This window comes from Lithobates pipiens, unplaced genomic scaffold (genome assembly GCF_037356315.1).
Source record: "Lithobates pipiens isolate NorthernLeopardFrog02 unplaced genomic scaffold, aLitPip1_a1.2 Scaffold_22, whole genome shotgun sequence".
NCBI lineage: Eukaryota > Metazoa > Chordata > Amphibia > Anura > Ranidae > Lithobates > Lithobates pipiens.
In genome coordinates, this window is record NW_027507784.1 from 227,245,732 (window position 1) to 227,269,091 (window position 23,360).

Sequence of the window (23,360 nt, forward strand, 5' to 3'; positions counted from 1 at the left end):
CATCCCTATCCCGAGCTTCAATGTTCAGTGTCCCCCTATCCCCGAGCTTCAATGTTCAGTGTCCTCATCCTTATCCCCGTGCTTCAATGTTCAGTGTCCTCATCCTTATCCCTGTGCTTCAATGTTCAGTGTCCTCATCCTTATCCTGTGCTTCAATGTCCCCGGGCTTCAATGTTTCAGCGTCCTCATCCTATCCCCATGCTTCAATGTTCAGTGTCTTCATCCTTATCCCTGTGCTTCAATGTTCAGTGTCCTCATCCCTATCCCCCTGCTTCAAATGTTCAGTGTCCTCATCCCTATCCCCTGCTTCAATGTTCGGGGTCCTCATCCTTATCCCGAGCTTCAATGTTCAGTGTCCTGCATCCCTATCCCCCTGCTTCAATGTTCAGTGTCCATCCTTATCCCTGTGTTTCAATGTTCAGTGTCCTTATCCCTATCCCCATGCTTCAATGTTCAGTGTCCTCATCCCTATCCCCAAGCTTCAATGTTCAGTGTCTCATCCTTATCCTCGAGCTTCAATGTTCAGTGTCCGCATCCCTATCCCCGAGCTTCAATGTTCAGTGTCCTCATCCTATCCCCGAGCTTCAATGTTCAGTGTCCTCATCCTATCCCCGAGCTTCAATGTTCAGTGTCCTCATCCCTATCCCCGAGCTTCAATGTTCAGTGTCCTCATCCCTATCACCCTGCTTCAATGTTCAGTGTCCTCATCCTTATCCCCATGCTTCAATGTTCAGTGTCCTCATCGAAGCAGGGGGATAAGGATGAGGTCACTGAACATTGAAGCACAAAGATAAGGGTGAGGACACTGAACATTGAAGCATGGGGATAGGGATGAGGACACTGAACATTGAAGCTCAGGGATAGGGATGAGGACACTGAACATTGAAGCTCAGGGATAAGGATGAGGACACTGAACATTGAAGCACGGGGATAAGGATGAGGACACTGAACATTGAAGCTCGCGGATAGGGATGAGGACACTTAACATTGAAGCATGTAGCTCAGGATAGGCACTACAAGTCCCAGCAATGCAAAACCTACTAGGTAACAAGGGAAGTATTAGTGTTGTAACGAACGGCCCAGTGTTTGTGTTGTGTGTAACATGACTTCCGTAACATTATGTGATGGTTTCGCTGAACTGTATTGCCGAAACTATGTTGGAACGCACGGCGCTAGTGTTTGGAACGCATCGCGCATGCGCAGTACGCAATTTCTGGCGGCAACGTCACTTCCATAGCATCCTGTGATAGGAAGCAAAATGTGACACTACACCGAAACTATGTTGGGACGCACGGCGCGAGTGTTTGGAACGCTATGCGCATGCGCAGTACACAATTTCTGGCGGCAACGTCACTTCCGTAGCATTCTGTGATAGGCAGCAAAATATGATACTACACCTGCTTCCCTCCACATGTTTCCTGTGACATCCCAGGACAATCTACACAGGAGAGGAGTTAGCCTGTACGCTCTAGGCATGCCTGTGTTAATTGGGAGTCAAAGGCTTGATGTTGCCCAGCCCATAGCGCGGATTATACAGATGCATGGTCAGGTTAAGGTAAGTGGCTTATGATTTAGACATTTTAAAGTGAACGGTACCAGGCAGCAATACATACATGCTGTGTAGACTTCGGCTGCGCAATCATAATTTCCCCCTATTTTTCATAAACTTAATTTTGTTAAATTTTGCACAATTCCTGTGGATAAACTTTGTGATGTAAAACTTTTTGGTTGGATGTTTAGGATTGTAGTGGAAACGGGAACAACTACTGAAGTGGACTGGCTACAGATCAGTGGTTATAGTGGACCTGAACTCCAAAGGTGCAGATTTTGTGTAGTGTTGGGAACATTTTAAATTGTTACATTTGCAAAAACAGTACCCTGATCCTGGGTTCACACTTGTGCGTCCAGATCTCATGCAATGTCTGTGCAATGCAAATTCAGCCTAAAGTAAGGTGACTCGATTTTTAAAATGAATACCAGGGATATATATATATATATATATATATATATATATATATATATTTTAATTGGCAAATGGTTAACTATTTTATACGCATATTTTCCTCAAATTATATATGCAGTCAGAAGTGTAGCATTGGTTGGCAGCGCCCGGGAAAAGGCAAGAAATGTGCACCCCCCCCCCCCGCCAGACTTTTAGCACTCCCTGAGTCCCTTCCACTAGTACAGTAGTACTGATCAACTTGATTCCCACTCTGTGCCGGGACAAGGTCATCCGGAGCCCAGGGCAAAGATGGGAAACTGCGCCCCCCCCCCCCCATAAAGAGTCAGTTTCATTTCAAAACGGGAAAATATTACTTAAAGCGGACCTCCACCCTAAAGTGGAAGGTCCGCTCATTGGAACCCCCCCCCCCTCCCCTCCAGTGCCACAATTGGCACCTTTCAGGGGGGAGGTGGGTGCAGATACCTGTATAATCCAGGTATCTGCACCTACTTCTAGGACAAGTCGTGTTCTGGGAAACATACAGTTCCCAGGACACAACGGGGACCAGTGGAGACGCGCAGCGCGACTCCACATGCGCAGTAGGGAACCGGTCAGCGAAGCCACAATGCTTTACTTCCCGATTCCCTGACAGAGGATGGCGGCGGGGGCAGCCGAGAGATGAGCGATTGCATGTCTCCTGCTGCCGACATCGCTGGACCCTGGAACAGGTAAGTGTCCATTTATTAAAAGTCAGCAGCTGCAGTGTTTGTAGCTGCTGACTTTTAATATTTTTTTGCAGGTGTCCCTCCTCTTTAAAACAATACAAATTTAAATTGGGTTTAATTTGATAGAATCAGGGTTCACTCACACATTTTAAATATATGTATTTTATTAGAGATACTTAAAGTGCTTTGAAAAAACGCAGCTTAGCTTCACCGCTGACAGGACAGAGCTCTGCCTTAATTACCAATTGTATCAGTAATGTGCAGCATGAAGGGGGTTAATGTGTTGCCACTGGTCATTAATGCATTAGTGACCATTGTCAGTTAACCCCTTTGTGCTGCATTAGTGACACAAGTATAAGTGCTATGCTGTAGCATAAAGGGGTTAATGAACACTGATACTTGTGCCACTAATGCAACACAAAGAGGTTAACTGACAATGGTCACTAATGCAATGACCAGTGGCAACACAATAACCCCCTTCATGCTGCATATTACTGATACCGTTGGTATATATCACCTCTCCCCTCCCACCAGAGTTAGCCGGTTCATCTGTACCAGTTCATTTGCTTACTATTGATGCACTACCATCTGCCTGGTTGGTTCCTCCTCTAGGTCACACTCACTGTGGTGCTCAGCAGCTCTCTATGGGTCCACTCTCTCTGTTCCCACCTTCCAGTGACGTCACATCAGGACTCGGAAGTGCCTGTCGGGCGGAAATCACTCCACAGCTCCGCCTGACAGGGGCAGGAAGATCGGGTCCTATTCTTGTGCTGGGTGCAGGAGCGTACTCAGCACATCATTGCAGGCATCTGTGTGGGATTGTAGCTCAGCTGGTTTGCAGTAATCACAGTATGCCCAAAACATTTTCAGCAGTACACTGCCAGCAATTCGCCCCCTTCCCATGGCAATTTGTTCCGCCCAGGGCACCCGTCCCTTCTGCCCCCGACCCCCTTTGTACCGGCTCTGCCTACACTGCCCTACTTGGTGTCCTACCCTGACCACTACACTGGCCTACCTGATTCCTACACTATCCTACACTGACCTACCTGATTCCTATACTGACTACTACACTGACCTACCTGATTCCTGCACTACTCACACCCCCCCCCCCCCCCCCAATGAACAGCATAGATGAGTTCATTAGCTCGCTTCTCCCTGGCCTCCATGATAATCTATCAGAGCAGGGCTCTCCCCAGCACCAGGTACTGTTCCCAACACCCAGCTGTTCCTCAGTATCCCCTGCCGAGAACTTCTCCAATAGCCACTGTATGCTCTGCACTGCCCCTCCCCTCTGCTGTTCTCTCTCTCACACACACACACACACACATGGCCGCCCTCACCAGAGGGTTAATTAGGGACAGGCTCGACTACAGGAGTCCCTCCATACCACTGCAATCCACAGACAAATCTGGGGACAGACTGGCTCTGTGGACAGTGTCCTCAATCCAGGGACTGTCCCCGGTAACCGGGAAAGTCTGGTCACCCTAGCCTAAAGCCCCATACACACTATTAGGTATGAGCTCAGGTGTGTTCGCATGGAACACGTGCAGAGCCCACCAGGAAGTCGGCACAGCTCTGCACTAATCACAGGCTGTGAGACATTGCCCAATCTCTGCAGACGCACATCGGGGCAATGTCTCACTGCCTTTGATTAGCGCTGCACCGACTTCCTGGCGGGCTCTGCACGTGTTCCATGTGAACACGCCTGAGCTCATCCCTACACACTATCAGCTTTTCTGCTGATTTTTGTCTTCAGATTTACCAAAACCATGTGGGGCAAGGGCCTGCCTGATTGCATACAAATTGAAACTCCTAAGGTTTGACCTCATATTACATGGTTTTGATAATTCTTAAGGAAAAAATCTGCAGAAAATCTGACGGTGTATATGGGGCTTTACAGCTGTATGGCTAAACTTGCATTGCATTTGCATGAAAATGCTGCAGGATGCTTTTTTTTTTTTTTTTTTTTGTTCTGCACTGGAATCGAATGGGTGTTCACAACTATGCGATCCGATTCTTGCACCATTTCACAGTTCGCAGTGCGATACGAGCTTTGGCTGTACTTCTCCTTTAACCACTACAATACAGGGCACTTTCGCCCCCTTCCTTCCCTGCCCAATTTTCAGCTTTCATCGTTCTCACAATTTCAATGACAATTGCGCGGTCATGCTACGCTGTACCCAAATTAAATTGTTATCATTTTGTTTGCACAAATAGAGCTTCATTTTGGTCTTATTTATTAACGACTCTGTTTTTTATTTTTTTTGTGATACAAGCAAAAAAAGAGCGGGAATTTGGAAAAAAAACAAACTATTTTTTCTTTCTATTTTAAAAGAAATCCAATAAAATCCAATTTTGTCATAAATTTAAGCCAAAATGTATTCTGCTACATGTCTTTGGTAAAAAAAAAATTGGTTAAGTGTATAATAATTGGTTTGTGTGATCACGGACATATGTACGCAAATGATCATGTACATATGTGTGCAGGTGATCACGGACATATGTGTACAGATAATCATTGAGACATGTGATTTTAGTGGGACATATATGGGGGACATTTGTTTTTATCATTTGGGGACATATGTGGGGACATTGTGTTTATACTGTGTGGTGTGTTGTGTGTTTACACTAGGCTGGTGATCAGTGAGTAAAAAGCTGTAAAAAAACGCTCCTACTCACTGATCATCAGCCGGCTGCAGCGATCTGCTCTCTTCTCCTCAGCGATGACTTCTGTGTGAGGAGAGGAGGAGCCGATTGCCTAGTAACCGGCTGTTTTTTTTTTTTTTTTACGTCACACGACGGCCGTGATTGGACACGGCCGTCATGTGATCAGGAGGGCCAATCACAGAGCCCTCCTGCCGAGCCGAGATGCGCCGTGTCTGGGTGACACCAGCGCATCGGGATCGCGACGCTGCATGGGCACGCGCGCGATCCACCTCCTTCTGGTACGTGATTGTGCCCAGCCGTAGGTCGGGAGCATGCCACTGGCCTGGTCCTGAGCTCCGTGACCGTGGGACCAGTGGACCGGATCGCCGATGGTGTCCCGTGATTGGATCACAGAGCTGAAGAACGAGGAGGGGTCTGTGTAAACAAACCTCTCCCTGTGCTTCCTACTGTGGCAGTCACTGATCGTCTGTTCCCTTTTATAGGGAAAGACGATCAGTGATGTCACATACCAGGCCACGCCACCCTACAATAAAAAAAAAAAACACATAACGTCATACATAACCCCTACACTGCCCCCTAGTCGTTAACTCCTTCACTGCCAGTGTCATTTACACAGGAATCAGTGCATTTAAATAGCATTGATTGCTGTATAAATGACAATGGTCCCAAAAATGTTCGATGTGTACGCCATAATGTCTCAGTCACAATAAAAATCGCTGATCTCCGCCATTACTAGTAAAAAAAATAAATAAAAAAAAAATATTAATAAAAATGCCATAAAACTATCTCCTATTTTTGTAAACACTATAACTTTTGCGCAAACCAATCAATAATCGCTAATTGTGATTTTGGTAAGAAAAAAAAAAATATATTTATATAGAAGAATACATATTGGCCTAAACTGAGGAAATTAAAATGTTTTTTTTAAATATATTTTTTGGTGATATTTATTATAGCAAAAAGTAAAAAATATTGCATTTTTCTTCAAAATTGTCTCTATATTTTTGTTTATAGCGCAAAAAATATAAACCACAGGGGTGATCAAATACCACCAAAAGAAAGCTCTATTTGTGGGGAAAAAGCACACCAATTTTGTTTGGGAGCCACGTCGCATGACCGCACAATTGTCAGTTAAAACGACGCAGTGCCGAATCACAAAAAGGGGCTCGGTCCTGCAAATTGGTCCGGGGCTTAAGTGGTTAATGCATTAAGATAAAAAAAAAAAAAAAATTCTGCCTTTACGAACACTTTAATGGAAATTTAGGCATGTCAGGGGTTTTTATGCTTAAAAGCTTCTCTCATGAATGCACAAGCAAGTTTTTTTGTTTTTAATGCTTCTAAACCCCCTTGCCTTAAAGTGGATGCAACCCCCCACATTTTTTTTTTTTTCAATTAAGACTTCTATTTGTTACAGCAGAGGACTTCATTTAATCTGTGCCCAGTCTTGCAACAAAGAGTTAATCCAGCTCGATTTTCTTTAGATTTACCAGAATTAATGGAGTAGAAGAACCCACCTATCTCTCCATTCACTCTGTATCCATTTAAGTAGGACCTCACAATTTATAATTGATGGTATAATTAAAGGAGATTGCATAGTGTATAAACACTTTTATACAAGTACATAGGGAGTGGAGTGGATGGAGACACTCAGCCGTCAAACCCCATTCACGAGTCTGCATAGCAGGAACTCGCATTCCCACATGTAGCTTTTTTTTGGACGTTTTGGAGCATATTCACTTGTCAAGCAGGGGGTAGCCCATTCACTTGAATGTATGGCCCTACGTGCAGCAATCGCATAAACGTATCCTTTAACCACTTCCGGCCCGACCTATAGCAAAAGGATGGCCAGGAGGTGGTTGTGTTATCCTGACTGGGTGTCATGTTTTGTCCTTCAGTATAACACCTGCCACATGCTCGGGGAGGGCATCCATTGTGGCGATGGGTGGAGTGGTGTGTCAGTCTGACACACCACTCCATCGAGCTCTTTACTACGTGATCAGCCGTGTTCAATCACGGCTGATAACGATGTCAATAGGAAAAGCCGTTGATTGCCTTTTCCTCACTCGTGTTTTAACAGACGCAAGTAAAGGAGAGCCGATCAGTGGCTCTCCTGACAGGCGGGGGGGGGGGGGGGGTCTGCGCTGATTACTTATCAGCGCGGCCCCCCTCGCATGCCCACATTAGACCACCAGGAGAGCTGCCAGGACCTCCAGGGAAGGGGGCCACATGTGGATGGCCAGGTATGTACCCCATGGCCATCCACATGTGCAAATTATGCCCAATCAGTGCCCACAAATGGGCACTGACTGGCACCATTATATAACATGATGCCCAGCAATGCCACCCTTCAGTGTCACCCATAAGTGGCCATCAGTACCGCATACCAGTGCCGCCTATCAGTGGCTATCATCAGTGCCTATCAGTGTAGCCATATCAGTGCCCGTCATTGAAGAAAAAAAACGTACTTGTTTTACAAAAAAATTTAACAGACGCAAAGAAAAACTTGTTTTTCTTCAACATTTTGGGTCTTTTTTTATTTGTTGTGCAAAAAATACAAATTGGTGATCAAATACCACCAAAATAAAGCTCCAGAGAGATGTAGGACCTCCGTCCAAAAAGGCACTATATGGGGGCACTGCCAATAAATGTGTAGGAAGGTGCCCTTGTGCTCCCAGCAGCGCCAGCACTTGTCTGTTGCAGAGGGGTATATGGCATGAAGAACGTCCGGGGTCATGTACCAGAAGAATAAAATTTTGTATGCGTTTTCCCGATAAAGTGTGCACATGGAGCTTTTGGATGCCTGTGACCATATCGTCCGCCATTGCTCCTCCGTGAACACCTCACCCAGTGCCTCCTCCCATTTAAGCATGTATGCCTGTTTGCTTTTAGAGCCCATAGGACATGCATTAAGTATTTTGTAAATGTCTGAGATCATCCCTCTCTGGGCTGTGCCCGCTAGAATAATGTTTTCAAATGAGGTAGGCGGAGAGAAGCGGAGGTCGGAGGATATGGTCTGGGCAAAGTGACGGATTTGCAGTTAGCTATAGAATCCCTGACGGGGGAGGCCGTATTTGGCTTGGAGGTCACCATAGGACAGAAGTCTCCGCGATCTGGGGTCCACGAGGGCCCCCAGGTGGAAGAGGTTCCGGGAAGACCAGGGGTGTGACATCTGGTGGGATAGGCTATCTGGCACCTGGGGGTTGCTTATAAAGGAGGTCAGGAGCGATTTATCCGAGGCCAGGCCAAACTCTTTAGAGAGCTTACGCCAGAGGCGTTGCAGATGAGACATGGATCCCAGCAGTCGGGACTGGGGGACCGATGTCGCCGCACTCCAGAGCATGCTATTAGGGTGTGTCGGGGCCAACCATAGTTTTTCGACTTCCGACCAGCGGTTGTGAGGTCTTTGGGTATACCAGGAAGCGACCGCGTGGAGTTGGGCCGCCTGGTGGTATTTAACCAGATCAGGGAACGCTAAACCCCCATCCGACCGGAAGGCAGTCATGACAGATCTAGGTACTCTGTGCCGCTTGTAATTCCACGTAAATTGGAGTAGGTCTCCTTGTATTTTTTTCAGGTGTGATGAGGGTACGGGGATGGGGAGAGTCTGGAAAAGGTAGAGGAGCTTTGGGAGAATTGTCATTTTCACAGAGGCTATTCTACCAAGGAGAGAGATTTGGTGTTTCCGCCATTATAAGAGTAGTTGCCTAATATCTCCATAAAGGGGTGGGTAGTTCGCTTGGTATAGGGAGGTGAATGTTGGGGTAATGTTTATCCCCAGGTATCTTGGGGATGTGAGTTTCCAATTGTAGGGAAAGTTGCATCGTAGATGGTCCACCTCCAGTGGTGGGATGTTAATTGGGAGGGCCTCCGACTTCAAGGCGTTAATTTTGTAGCCCAATATTGCACTATAATGATCTAGCTACATATGTAAGTTGGGTAGGGATATCCTGGGCTGGGTCAGGGTGAGGATAACGTTGTCCGCAAATAACGAAATCTTAAATTCCCTGCCCCGAACCGGAATACCCCTAATAGCTTGGTTACGTCGAATGGATGCCGCCAGGGGTTCTATACAGAGGGCAAACAGTAAGGGTGACAGAGGGCATCACTGACGTGTACCGTTGGAGATAGAAAAGGTCGAGGAGGTGGCAAAGGGGGTCCTCACTTGAGATGTTGGGTTGGAGTAAAGATGGCGTATGGCCCGCAAAAAAGGTCCCCCTATCCCAATGTGGGTCAGCGTGGCGAACAGGAAGGGCCACCCCAATCTGTCAAAGGCCTTTTCCGTGTCCAGGCTCAGCAGCAAGGACGACACCCCCTCCCTGTTCGCCACGTCGACCAGGTCTATTACCCTCCTAGTGTTATCCCCGCCTGACGGAGGGGGACAAAGCCCACCTGATCCCTGTGAATCAGGGAGGGTAGGCCCCTGTTAAGACGCAGAGATAGCAGTTTAGTGAAAATTTTTAAGTCTGCGTTCAAGAGTGCTATGAGCCTGTAATTGGCGCAGAGGCTGGGGTCCTTATCTGGTTTAGGGATCAAGGTAAGGAAGGAGCATTGCATATCCGAGCGGACGGGGGTGTTCAGTAGGAAAGTGTTAAAAAGTCTACTCATGCGGAAGTAGGAGGGGTAGAAAGGCTTTTATAATATTCGTAACGCAGGCCATCCGGACCCGGGGATTTGTGCGCAGGGAGGGATTTAATGGTCAGTTCCACCTCCTCTTCTGTGATGGGCACATTCAAAGAGGCCAAGTCTGACTCTCGGATACGAGGGTTATCACTATCGGATAGATACTGCTGCATACGATTCGAGAGCTCTGCCGGTATAGGATTGCTGGGGATGTCAGGGCTATTATAAAGCTCCACGTAGAAGCTCGCAAACGTATCAACTATATCTTTGGGGTGGGAGACAAGTACATTAAGTTTATTTTTGATCTGGTGTGGGGCGGACAGGAGAGTTTTGTCTCCAAGTTTCCTAGCTAAGAGAGAAGTGCACCTTATTACCCGTATCATAGTACGTCTGTTTAATCCGTAGTAGGGCTTTTTCTACGCGGCAGAGTGCCAGGTCTCCGAGCGCCATGCGTTGGTTGGTGATTTTTCTAAGGAGTGGCACGGACGGAGATGTGTGCAATTTTTGTTCTAATTGTCTGAGCTCCTTCTCTATGTGTAATTTAGTGGCCGCGACATCCCTCTTCATGGCTGAGGAAAGTGCCATGCACTTACCCCATACAACCGCCTTGTGGGCCTCCCACAAAGTGGGGAGGGTAACATCTGGGGTCATATTTTCTGTAAAGTAGTGACTGAGGGTCGAAACTAATTCCGAGTGGGAGGGGAGGTGTTGTAGAAGGAATGTGTTCAGCTTCCAATTATAGGGCCGAGCTGCCGGGGTGCCCAATTCCAGGGTAAGCATGATCCGACCATGAGATCAGCAGGATAGACTCACTACGTATCGCTCTCAACGTAGTGTTATTGGTGAAGAAATGATCTATGCAGGAGTGCATTTGGTGGGGAGCTGAATAATACGTATATTGCCGATCCCCTGGATGGAGGGCTCGCCAGGCGTCAAATAGTGCATGACGTCGGGTAAGTTGCCGAAAGAGTTTTGAGTCCCGGAGGGCCTTGGTCGAAGGCACACGGGTAGTTGCCACTAGGCGGTCCGCCGTAGCCGAATGAGCCAAATTAAAGTCCCCTCCCACCACCAGATATCCATGATCGGTTCTAAAAAGACGTGTTAAGGGTGCGTGGCAGTCGCAACCGATTACCCTGTGCACTCTGTATGCCCCAAATGTCCGTCAGCATAGCTTCCTCTCCAGAGTCTTAAGGATCAGGAAGCCCCCCTGAGGGTTGCTGTAGTGGTCAATATAGGTAAACAGTGCTCCATGTCGGATTAGGATGGCTACCCCCGCTCTCTTATGGGACCCCGAGGATTGGTATACAAGCGGGAAGTTTCTGGAGGCGAAGGCAAAGGATCCCCCTTTGTCAAAGTGCGTCTCTTGAACTAGTACAATATCCGCCCCTGACTGTTTAAACTCCCGTCGTGCCAGATGCCGTTTCCTGTTTGAATTTAGGCCATGGACATTCATGGATAGGAACTTAGCCATCAGTCAAGTCGTGGGGGGGATAGGTGTGAGGACGGAATCTTACCCGGTATCGACGTCCAGTGAAGACCGCCAGGAGTCAGGAGCGGACGTGCTCCAGCCGCTGCTTTTCCGGAACCTGCAGACTGTGGAGTGGCGACTTAAGGAGAAGGGGGAGGAAAAGGAGAAAGAAGAGAGAAATAGGTTAGAGCAGCAACAACAAAATCGTAGAGAGAACTTGGATCCGTAATCGGACCAAACATAAAACAATACTCGACCCTGAGTGAACGGATCACTTGGGTCTGCTCGGATTCCCAGGGGGCCATCCGACCCAGCGCAAAAAAGTGTGGGCCGGGCGGCTGCATGGGAGTCCCGGTCTCCTCATTCAGCACCTAAAAGTGAGTAGAGCAGTACAGGCTGAAAAAAAAAAAAAAAAAACGCTAAAATATAAATCGTAACAGTAAGTACAAAGAGGAGCCTAGGGCCCCAGGCACACCACTTGTGTACTTGGGGGGGGGGGATCGTGAGAGCGAGGGGGGGGCCCGCTCTCCCGAGTCTCCCAAATACCAGCCTAAGAGTAGACAATCAATACTAAGGCACCATATGGGGAAGGGGGAAATGGGAACAACGGGGACTAACATTAATGTAGTGTCCAGGGACTAGACCGCTAACCGGTCAAAGGAACAGCGGACCTTCATTTCCACTGCCAGTAGGGCCAGGAGGGCCAACTAGTAATACAAAAAAGAGTCATCAGGAAAAAATGAAGGGCTGGGTGTTTCAGCCGGGGCTCTGTCTGTTAGGCTTTTTTGACGCGTCCCGATGTCTGGGTCGTTGGCGGGGAGGAACCTTCTGCCACAGCGTCAGGGGTGTAGGTTGAGTATCCACAAGGTCCCAGTCGGGGATCTGGGGGGGGGGGGGTGCCCAAGTCCTCACAGAAGGCCTGTAGATCCTCAGGGTACCTCAGAGAGGATGATTTGCCTTGATGTTTGGTGGTAAGGCTAAACGGAAAACCCCAGCGATGGGGAACGTGGGCGTCCTGCAGGGTGCGGAGCAACGGTTGGAGAAGTCTGCGTTTTTGCAGGGTGATCCAGGAGAGGTCCGGAAAGAGTTGCACTGAATGGTCCCGGAAGGTCACCACGCGGGCTAAACGGGCCTGCCACATGATGTCTTCCTTGAGATGAAATGAGTTAACTCTACAGATTTCCCTGGGACCGGAATTAGCATTTTTGGGGCACAAGGCCCTATGGGCTCTGTCCATCTCGATAAACTTGGTGGTGGGTTCCCCAAGGAGGATGTTAAAAATTTCCTGTAAGATAATCTGAACATCCTCCGGGCAATCGGATTCCGGAACCCCCCGCCCCCTTATGTTATGTCTGCACCCCCTGTTATCCAAGTCCTCCACATGACGTTGCATATCTCAGTAACAGATGATGATCTGCCCCCTGGGTTTGGGTCCGGTGGACTGCTATCTTGGTCTCTTGAATCTCCTCTTCGGCCATCTCCACCCGGTCTGCAAGATGCTTGAGGCCAGAGTGGAGCATTTGTATTTCTGCTCTACATGTGGATTTGACGTCTTCAATCAATTGCTTAAAATCCTCTTTGGTAGGAATCGCTTGCAAATGCAACTGCCACTGTGGGTGTAGCGGTGGGGGGTTTGATTCCCCAAGATCCCTCTGATCTGGGCGAGGGCGGGGAGGTAATGGTCTAGGACCCACGGGTCCCTCAACATGTGTGGGAGAAGCAGTCTCAGGATTGGGGTCCCACACCCCTGCCCACTCTGACGCAGGGGCCCGGGGAAGTGACCCGTGCCGTCCCCCTCCTTGGTGAGAGGAGGCTGTGGGGTCCCCGGAGTATGGTGAGCAGGTCGGGGATCCTCTTGGTGGTGCAGGGTGCTGGGAGCCCGCAATGAGGTCAGTCTTAGAGCTTTAGGTGGCAGTGATTCTGGGATGGGGTCTAGCAAGGGTACATCCTTCCGGGCCTCTGGTACACCCAGGATAATGGCTCCCCGGGGTGGGGGGGGAGGGCTGGGAAGTCCCCAGCATCAAGAGGGGGGGAGATCCCAGGGATACGGTGGACAAAAATGGGTCTGAGGCCGCCCGGAGCAGTCGGCTAAGTCCTGCGGAGCACTGAGTGTCAGGTGGAGAGGGGGAACCCCCCCCCCCCCCCCCCCCCGAGCGCCTCGGGCCCCGTCCTCCCACCACCCGGTCCAGTCCATCCTCACAGGGAACACTCCTACCGGGCACTAGTGGACGGGAGGGGGATTGGTGTGTCAGGCGGTATGGGTGCTGAGCAGGCAGAAGGAGACTTCTGTGCCCTGCAGCAGCGTTGGCGTGGTAGGCCTCAGGCCTAGCTGGGCGGCATAGCTGGCGGCCGGAGCTGGGGGTGGACTCACCGCACCGGTGGTTACAAGCGCCGAGGACATCTGCTGTTGTGTCCCTCTGTGTACGGGTCCTTGCTGGTGGCTTGAGTGGACGCCGTGGGCCGGAGAGGAGGCCCGTGACGGCGCAGTGGTGGGAGTCAGTGCCATTTTGGAAGGCTCGCCGGCCGGGAGCTCCGTCGCCGAAAGGAATGAACAGAGGTCCGTAGCGGAGCCCGGCGGGGCTGCGGAAGGTCCCCTGGAGGTAGATGAGCGGGTGGCTCTTGATTTCCTCATCGGATGGCGATGGATGGTCCCCTTAGGTGCCGCGTAGCGGTGCGGCTGGCTGGAGAGCAAGGAAGTTAGGCGTCCATCAAGGTCGGCTTCCGGTCACGCCCCCTTTTTGTCTTTTTCAATGGTCCAAGAAGGCCTTGCAGATCTCCAAGGCCACAGATTCACTATATTTGTTTGTAAAAAGAGAGGATGGCAGGTACCTCCTTCTCTAGCCACTTGACAACTGGACACTTAAACCCCCCCTCCTGCCCAAACCAATTTTCAGCTTTCGGTGCTCTCGCACTTTGAATGACAATTACTCAATCATGTAACACTACCCAAATTATTTTATGTGTCCTTTTTTTGGTGGTATTTGATCACCTCTGGGTTTTTTATTTTTTGCGCTATAAATGAAAAAAGACCGAACATTTTGGAAAAAAAAACAAAATTTTCTTTGTTTCTGTGATAAAATTTTGCTAATTATTAATTTTTTCTTCATAAATTTTGGCCACAATTTATACTGCTACATATGTTTGGTAAAAATAACCAAAATTGGTGTATATTATTTGGTCTTTGTGAAAGTTAGTCTACAAGCTGTGGTGCAAATCATACACTGGTGGCCGATCTCAATTCTTGTGACCCAAACAAGCCAGCAAAGTACAAATACCCCCCAAATTACCCCCTTTTTGAAAGTAGACATTCCAAGGTATTTAGTAAGAGGCATGGTGAGCTTTTTGATGTTGTCATTTTTTCCCACAATTCTTTGCAAAATGAAGATTTTTTATTTTCTTTTCTTTTCTTTTTTTCCCACAAAATTGTCATTGTAATAGGTTATTTCTCTCACTTGGCATGTGTATACCACAAATAATGCCCCAAAATAAATTCTGCTACTCCTGAGTATTACGATACCACATGTGTGTGACTTTTCCACAGCCTAGCCACTTAGAGAGGCCAAACATGCAGGTAGCGCCAGCACATTATTCTAGGAGCATAAAATGCACACCTAACTTGTTGACTACCTATTACACTTTTGTAGGCCCTGGAGCACCAGGACAATGGCACTGGTGACAGATGGCACTGATATAATGATATGATTATATATATAATCAGTGCCACATCAGTGCCCCCTGTCATCAGTGCCATTGTCCTGGTGCTCCAGGGCCTACAAAAGTAAATGCACTTTATTTACATGTTTTTTTTTTATTTATTTTTTTGTCACTAACATCTCTGCAGCGTTTCATCTCTCCCCCCCCCTCCTCACACGCTGTCTGTGTGAGGAGGGAGAGCCGGCGATGAGAGATGATCTCATATGTTTACATATGAGATCATCTCCCATTGGACACGCCGATCGCCCTGTAAACGGCCGCTGTGATTGCCCGTTTACAGTGATCTGTGACTGGCTGTGCCCAGGGGACACGGCCATCACAGAACTTCCCCAATGCGTGCCCACGGCGGCGCACAGAGGGTAAGTAAATAGTAGGACGTCCAGGGAGGGCCTCCCGGCAGATAGCATCCGCGCTGTAGCTGTCTTTTGGCTATAGCGCGGGTGCGAAGTGGCTAGAGAGGCATCCTAGCAGATCTTTACATTATGGACAGAAAAAGCAAATATGCAGAGAAACCTTTTGGTTAGGTCATCGTTCTCCTTACTCTGTGGATTGGAATTTTGAAACCAGACCTGGCATTGGACTGCAAAGTTCTGGAGGCAGTGGTCTCATTCTGAGGTAGGCTAGTTTAAAGCAGTATTAACCACTTAAATTGGTTGTAAACCCTTACAAACCACTTTGACCTACAGGTAAGGCTTACCTGTAGGTCCAAGAAATATCTCCCAAACCTATATGGTTTAGGAGATATTTGCCCGAAGACGGGCACCGCTGTCTACGACCTCATCAGGGTTTACTTCCTCTTTAAGGACCGAGCCACTTTCTGACATTTGTTTTTTACAAGTTAAAAACAGTTTTTTTTTTGTTTTTTTTGCTAGAAAACTACTTGGAACCCCCAAACATTATACATTTTTTTTTCCTAACACCCTAAAGAATAAAATGGCGGCTGTTGCAATACTTTCTGTCACACCGTATTTGCGCAGCGGTCTTACAAGCGCATTTTTATTTTTATTTTTTGGAAAAAATACACTTTTTTTTTTTTTTTTTTTTTATTAAAAACTAGGACAACTGTAAAGTTAGCCCAATTTTTTTTTTTTTTTTTTTTTTTTAGATTGTGAAAAATAATGTTACGCTGAGTAAATTGATACCCAACATGTCACGCATGAAAATTGCAATTGTAATAGAAAAAAGCATGACAGGGCCTCTTAAATATGAGATCTGGGGTCAAAAAGACCTCAGATCTCATATTTACATTAAAATGCAATAAAAAACTGTCATAAAAAAAATAAAAAATAAAGGCCCTTTTAAGAGCTATGGGCGGAAGTGACATTTTGATGTCGCCTCCACCCTGCAATGATATGGAGACGGGCAAGGGCCATCTTCTCCTCACTCGTCTCCATGTCAGGCCACAAGAAGTACACCTCCTCCGCTGTCACGCACCTGGTTATTGAGCCCGATATGCAGAGGGAGGCCTCCCTTACAGTCCTGACTCGCTGCCCCTGGTAGAGCTGACAGGAGTGCAGGACATAACGAGTGCCTGGCAGGATCAGCAGCTAGTATGCAGGTCTGATGCTCTGGATGTAGCTGGGACAGCAGAAACAGCAGGTGGAATGCAGCAGACTGGAAGCTGGGAGGCAGGCACTCGCAGGATTCAGATGGATGGTCCCAAGGATCGAGACACGGAAGGTCAGGCAGGCTGGTTCATACACTGGAAGGCAGTACTGGAACAGGTGCAGAAGGCGCACGCACGGAACTGTTGCTTTCAGCAAGCCTTTCCTGACAGCCGCTGCCGACGGCTCCAGTAAGTGGTGGAGGGCACCTGATCACGGCGGGAGGGGGGGAGCCCTCTCCTGCTGCCGATTGGGGAAAAAAAGGGATGTCGTGGCAAATCTGCTGCAGAGACCACTTTTATCTTAATCTGGACCACTCACTAAAGAAGAGGATACGTGGGTTATGACAGCTAGCTGCTGCCATAACGATATCCTCCAAAGTACCAACGTATAACGACGGTGGGCGGTCCGGAAGTGGTTAACCCCACAAGTAAGCATCGTATTATTTTTTTATTTTTTTATTTTTATTTTTTTTCCATTTTTATTTTTTTATTTTTTTTTATTTTTTTGAAAGTCGTTTTTATTAGGTTTTCTGATTTCCATGTGATACAAAGAAACAATAAAAAGGAAAAAGGGGAAATAAACCATTACAGATAACAGTGAGCTGTGGTTGTTGTTCCATATCGATAAATGATGCAAATCGAAGTAAATCAAAGAAAAAAAAAAAATCAATCAAAAGAGATCAATCAAAAGAAAAAGAAATACAAAAAGAGAAAAAAAAATATAAATAAAAGGAATAATCCGAACAACATAGTTCAAGAAGATCGCCAAATATCATAGAACATTATAGAAATTCGCTTACAAGTAACAGCACATTTTCCGTCTACTGGCTTTACTCATGAATCCATAAGTATGAACTCGAACAGTCACATTTAAGGATCAACCTGGAATTCTAGTCGATTAGCATCCCTTATATTACTCGGACCTCTGTGTGGCACCCTCCGCACTCCAAATTGGGATCACGCTGTGACGGAGAGGCCACCCAGAGTAGAGTTAAATGACATTAAATGGGTCATGGAGTGATGGACTTTCGATTTGGGATCTGTTCAAGGTATCCTGCTATTGATAAAAGTAGTGATTATTTCTTATACCACTCTGTCCAACATTTCCATTGTAAATCAAATTTTTTGCCACAAGATTTTCTGAGAGCTAGTAATCGTTCATAATGATAATTTAGATTTATTTGAACTAAAACTTCTGATGGATTTGGGGATAGTACACTTTTCCAATGGCGGGCTATAACCAACTTGGCCGTGATAAGGAAGTGTGTCACAACTATACGGAACTCGGGTGGGTAATTATCAATACCTATATGGAGAATTGCTAGAGCCGGGTTTGGGGACTGCAGCACCCCTGTAATTTCTGCAAGTATATTAAATAGTTTCCTCCAATAACTAGAGACGTTTTTGCAGTGCCAAAATATATGCAGTATGGTGCCTACATTGCCGCAGTCTCTCCAACATAGAGACAAGTGAGTGGAGAACATTCTGGCTAATTGGTGGGGGGTTCTATACCATTTATGTAAGATCTTCTGGGTGAGTTCCCAATGGCTAACACAACGTGAGGCTTTATAGTTATATCTGAGGGCAGAGCTCCATTGGCTAATGTCGTAGCTTTGGTGTAAATCGTTCTCCCAAGTAAGCATAGAGGGAGATTTCATTAGAAGTTGCTTGTGTTGTAGAGTGTTATATAGAAGGGAGATACCTCTATCTCTGGAGTTGTGAGAAATATAATATTGCCATATAAGTGTTTGAATTTCAATGATTGGTGGTGGGGATCTTGATAGGAATGATGATACCTGGTTGTATAGAAATTTGCCGGTTTGGGGCAGTTTGAAGTCGATTCTCAAGGATTCGAATGATTTTAGTGTTCCCTGGTTGTATAGCTCATCTACCCATGCCATTCCGGAATTTTCCCACGTGGCGATGTTGCTGTACGGAAGTAGTATAGCTAAGGTTTGAATCGGGAGTCTAATAGTAGTGGAAGGCTTCCCCATCAATTGTTGTTGACAGAGATGTCTCCAGGCTGCTATGGTCGCTACAATAGGTGGAGAGAGATATGTTAAGGGTCTGAGTTTCCAAGTGTCTGCTAGGAGAAGGAGACTAATAGGTTGTGTGTTTGTAATAGACGCCTCAATGTCTACCCATAGTTGTTCAGGGTTGGGGAGGAACCAAAGTTTCGCCTGTGCTAATATGACCGCCCAATAGTAATCTTTAATGTCAGGGAGGCCCATGCCTCCTGCTTTCCTATGCGTTATAAGTTTGTTAATTGGGCATCTGGCTCTCTTGCCTTGCCAGATGTACTGCTTAAGAAGCTTCGTTAATTCATGGAAATGTGAGGCTTTATATGGTATTGGGAGAGTCCTAAATACGTAGAGAATTTTTGGCAGAATTAACATTTTATATGATGCTATTCTGCCTGCCCACGACAATTCAGTGCGTGAAATTTTTGAGAGGGTGTTTTTAACGTCTTGTAGGAGAACTTTCATGTTGACATCTGCTAACTGGGGTAGATTTGCTGTTAGTAGGATGCCAAGGTAGGGGATCTGCGTAGAAGTCCATACATAAGGATACGATTTTTTTCAGGTGAGAACTCGTGTGAGGGTTTAGACCTAGATCTAGTATAAGGGATTTGGTAAAATTTACCTTGTAAAAGGATATCTGTCCAAATGCTTCTAAGATAGCATGTGCAAACGGGAGAGATACTACTGGATTCGATAAAAACAAGATGATATCATCTGCGAATAAGCTAATTATGTGTTCTTTTCGTTTGGTTTTTAGTCCTGAAATTTGTGGATGGGATCGAATGGCCTCCGCCAGGGGTTCTATCATCAGATTAAAAATTAGCGGTGATAAAGGGCACCCCTGCCGGGTGCCATTCGATATATTGAAGGATTTGGATAAGAGCCCCATGGTAAAGACTTGGGCAGAGGGATTAGAGTAGAGCGCTAAAATGGCCGATAGGGCTTCGTTTTGAAAGCCACATTTTCGTAGAGTCGCTTCCATATATTCCCACTGAACCCTATCGAACGCCTTCTCCGCATCTATTGAGAGAAGCAGAGAAGGTGTTCCTCGAGCTCTGGCTTGGTGGATGATATTCAATAGACGTCGTGTAGCGTCTGAGGCTTGTCTCCCCTTCATGAATCCGGTTTGGTCCGGACCCACCAAGGTAGGCATAATATCATAAATTCTGTTTGCTATCACTTTCGCATATAATTTAATGTCTCCGTTGAGAAGAGATATGGGGCGGAAGTTAGATGGCGTATCTGAGGGTTTCCCTGGTTTGGGTAATGTAATGACATAGGCCTTGAGCATTTCAATAGGGAAAGATCCGGTTTTCCTAGCTATATTGAATATGGATATTAAGTGTGGGGATAGAATGGTACTGAAATGTTTATAGTAGGCATTTGAGAGGCCATCTGGGCCTGTTGATTTTCCCAGAGGCAGTGATCAAATTGCTTTCTCCACTTCTGATGAGGTAAACGGGGTTTCCAACTCCTGGAGTTGTTTGTGATAACGAAGGTAGGTGGATTTTGGCTAAGAAGGAATCTATACTCTCTTTTGTAGGTGTATTCGTGTTTGGGTCCAAGTGTAAGTTATAAAGGGAAGCATAATAATCTGCAAATGCATCCGCAATTGCCTGGGGGTGTTCTATCTTTGCCGAGGTTATGGGGTGGAGCAGGAATGGGATTGAGGTTTTGGAGCGTTTATCTTTTAACCGGTTGGCCAGAAGTTTGCCCGCTCTATTATGGTTCCCATAATTTATTTTGAGTCTTTTCATAGCTTGTTCGTGTTGAGCACAGTACCATTCCCTTATTTTGTATCTCACATGAAATAGTTTATTGGCTAGGTCCGGGGAAGAGTTAGATTGGTTTGTTTGTTCTAAAGAGCGGAGTTCTTTTAATAGATCGTTTAGTACAGCAGATCGAGATTTAAGAATTTTGGAATTGAGTTTTATCAGAACCCCCCTTATATAAGCCTTATGGGCGTTCCAGTTGGTGAAGGGACTAGTAAACTCAGGGTCATTAAATCTAAAGTACTCTTCCAAATGTTGGGAGATTTCTATTTGGAGTTTTGGGTCCTGCAATATCAACTCATTATTCCTCCAAATACGAGACAAAACTTGGGATCTGGTCCCTGCAATGCAGATCAACACAGGGGCATGGTCTGACCAGGTGATATCTAGAATAGAAGATTTGGTAACCTTGTGGAGCAACTCCCCATCTGTAATAAACATATCTAATCTGGAGTAGGAATTAAATCTTGGTGAATAGTATGTGTATGATCTCTCGTTTGCATTTAGGCAGCGCCAGGCATCATACAATCCTTCCTGTAGTAGGAGGTCTCAGAATTTGGGAAAATGATTCCTGACTCCAGATGAGGTATCTAAGTCTTTATCCAGGATCATATTAAAGTCCCCACAGATCAGTAAACTTCCAACTCGCATCAACTCCATTCGTTTAACGACTTTCTTAAGGAACCTCAATTGGTGCGAGTTGGGAGCATATATGCAAGCTAGAGTAATAGGGATCTTATTGACATTACAAACCAATATAATGAACCTGCCATTGGGATCGATAAATGAATCTTTAAGGTCAAAGTTCACCGAATCTCTCACGGCTATCATGACTCCCCTTTTCTTTGCCGCTATGGAGGAGTGGAAGATGGATGGAAAGTTCTGGTGCGTGCAAAGCGGTGTGGACAATTTGTGAAAGTGGGTTTCTTGCACTGCCAGGATGTCAGCTTTCTGCTTGATTGCTTCAGTCCAGAGGGATCGTCTTTTAGCAGGATGGTTAAGTCTGCGCGCGTTAAGCGATAAAATGTTAATATTCATGGGTTCAATTTAAGGAGCGATGTATAATCTCGTGGTCATGTAAGAAGTGGTTACGGTCCAGGACATAACGTATTTTGTAGATGTGTAGTATCTTGGGCCCAAATTGCGAGGTAAAACCATAACAATTTAATGTGCTGTATCTGTTTAGAGAGGTCACGTATTTACACAGGTTGTGCCCATGAGGATCGGAGTATAGCAGGTAGGGATACAATGATCCATTGTTAAGCAGGATTCGTGTAGGTCTCAGATTGCTGGTCAGGTCCTTATGCCAGTACCATGACATGTGTAAGCGCCAAATAGAACGTGAAAGGAACACAATCGGAACAATGAAAAAAAGAATAAAAGAAAAAAAAAATGCAAACAAGAGAACTGGGGTAAGAAACAAGACCCATACAGGTCAGGCAATATGAATGCCCAGAGTGGGGGTTTACGGTACGATAACATGTACCAGGAATGCTCAGTGAACTTAGTTGAAAGCTATGGTGAGGATGACCATGTTATAAGAACTCAGGTGTGGAGAGCTCTGGATCTACGATGTGGTTTTACTTGCCAATCGTTATGCAATTTGTTCGGCAGTCTGATGGACGACTGGGATGGGTCCGGGTGAAGGTCTGGCGGCAGGATCTGCCATGTTCTCAAGAGATGCAGCCCTTCCTCTAGGGAGTGGATAAGATGGGTGGAACCGTTGAATGTCACTTGCAATTTGGCGGGGTACTTCCATTTATATAGGATCTTGTGGTTCCGCATGGCTTTGGTGACTGTCGCCAGGTTACGGCAAAGTTGCAAGGTGTGTTGTGAGAGGTCTGGTAAAATCTGGAGATTGGAGGCCGCCTCTGGAATATTATCACCTTTCCTAAGCGTCTCCAGAATTTTTTCTTTGGTGTGAAAGAAGTGCAGTCGGAGTAAGACGTCTCGGGGTATTTCCTGGGGCAGAAACGACAGTTTAGGGACCCTGTTGATCCGGGCAATCGTCAGATCCAGTGGAGACAGTGATGGGACCATTGCTTGGAAGAGGTCCCGGGAGCGTAGGATGGCAGTTGTTGTGTTAGGATTGTTTCCGGGACCCCTCGGATCTTTAGATTGTTTCTACGGGATCGGTCCTCGAGGTCTGCCATTTTTAGTTGCATTTTGTCGATAGTTTCTTGTTGCATTGCGTGCGAGTCCACCAACGCATTAAAAGAGGAAGTGACATCGCTCATTCTGGTTTCCACTTGGTGCACTCTTCCCCCCAAGTCACTAATCTCAGCTCTGCATTGATGTAAGCAGGCTGCCATGTCAGATTGTAAAGATGACCTCAGTAGCATTAACAGTTCTTTAAGTGTGGTGTCAGAAATAGGCTGACCTGTAGTTGGAAACTGTGCGAACGGATCCACTTGTGGCTGTATCGTCGTACCTCCGCCAATCGAATCGGTCGTTTCCACATCCGTTCGGTTAGACGCTCGTGCAGGGTCAAGTCTAGGCTTAGACTTGACAGGGCTTCGTGATGATGGGGAAACGTTCGGAGAGTCCGAATCGGAGGATTGTGTACCTGTTTCCGCGTCCATCTCCACCGAGTGTTCCGCTCCAGGCTTCGTCTTAGGTGACGATAGATGGTGAGAGCGTCGCTCTGCGTGTCGTCCTCCTCCGCCATCTTTCTGTGGCCCGCGGCCTACCGCCGGATAAAAATCCGGTAATTTCATGGTACTGGCCGAGTGCTGTGTTCTCCTCCGCATGATCGCTGGATCGGTGGAAGTCTCCCACGTCGCTAGTGCTCGATATGACGGCCGTGAGATGCAGTTAGCGGGCTG

At 46.8% G+C, this 23,360-nt stretch overlaps 1 protein-coding gene across 6 annotated transcripts in view; it reads left to right on the forward strand.

The window, feature by feature from the left end:
- The first annotated feature begins 1,379 nt into the window (after window positions 1–1,379).
- Window positions 1,380–23,360, forward strand: part of NTAN1 (N-terminal asparagine amidase) — a 413,363-nt gene continuing 391,382 nt past the window's right edge. For 2 of the 6 annotated variants that reach the window (XM_077448900.1, XM_077448897.1), the window contains exon 1: window positions 1,380–1,555. In XM_077448900.1, the coding sequence (XP_077305026.1) occupies window positions 1,412–1,555 (144 nt within the window). In that variant the 5' untranslated portion in view covers window positions 1,380–1,411. The remainder of the gene's footprint in view (window positions 1,556–23,360) is intronic. The other 4 variants (XM_077448895.1, XM_077448898.1, XM_077448896.1 and 1 more) reach the window with 3 other exon arrangements.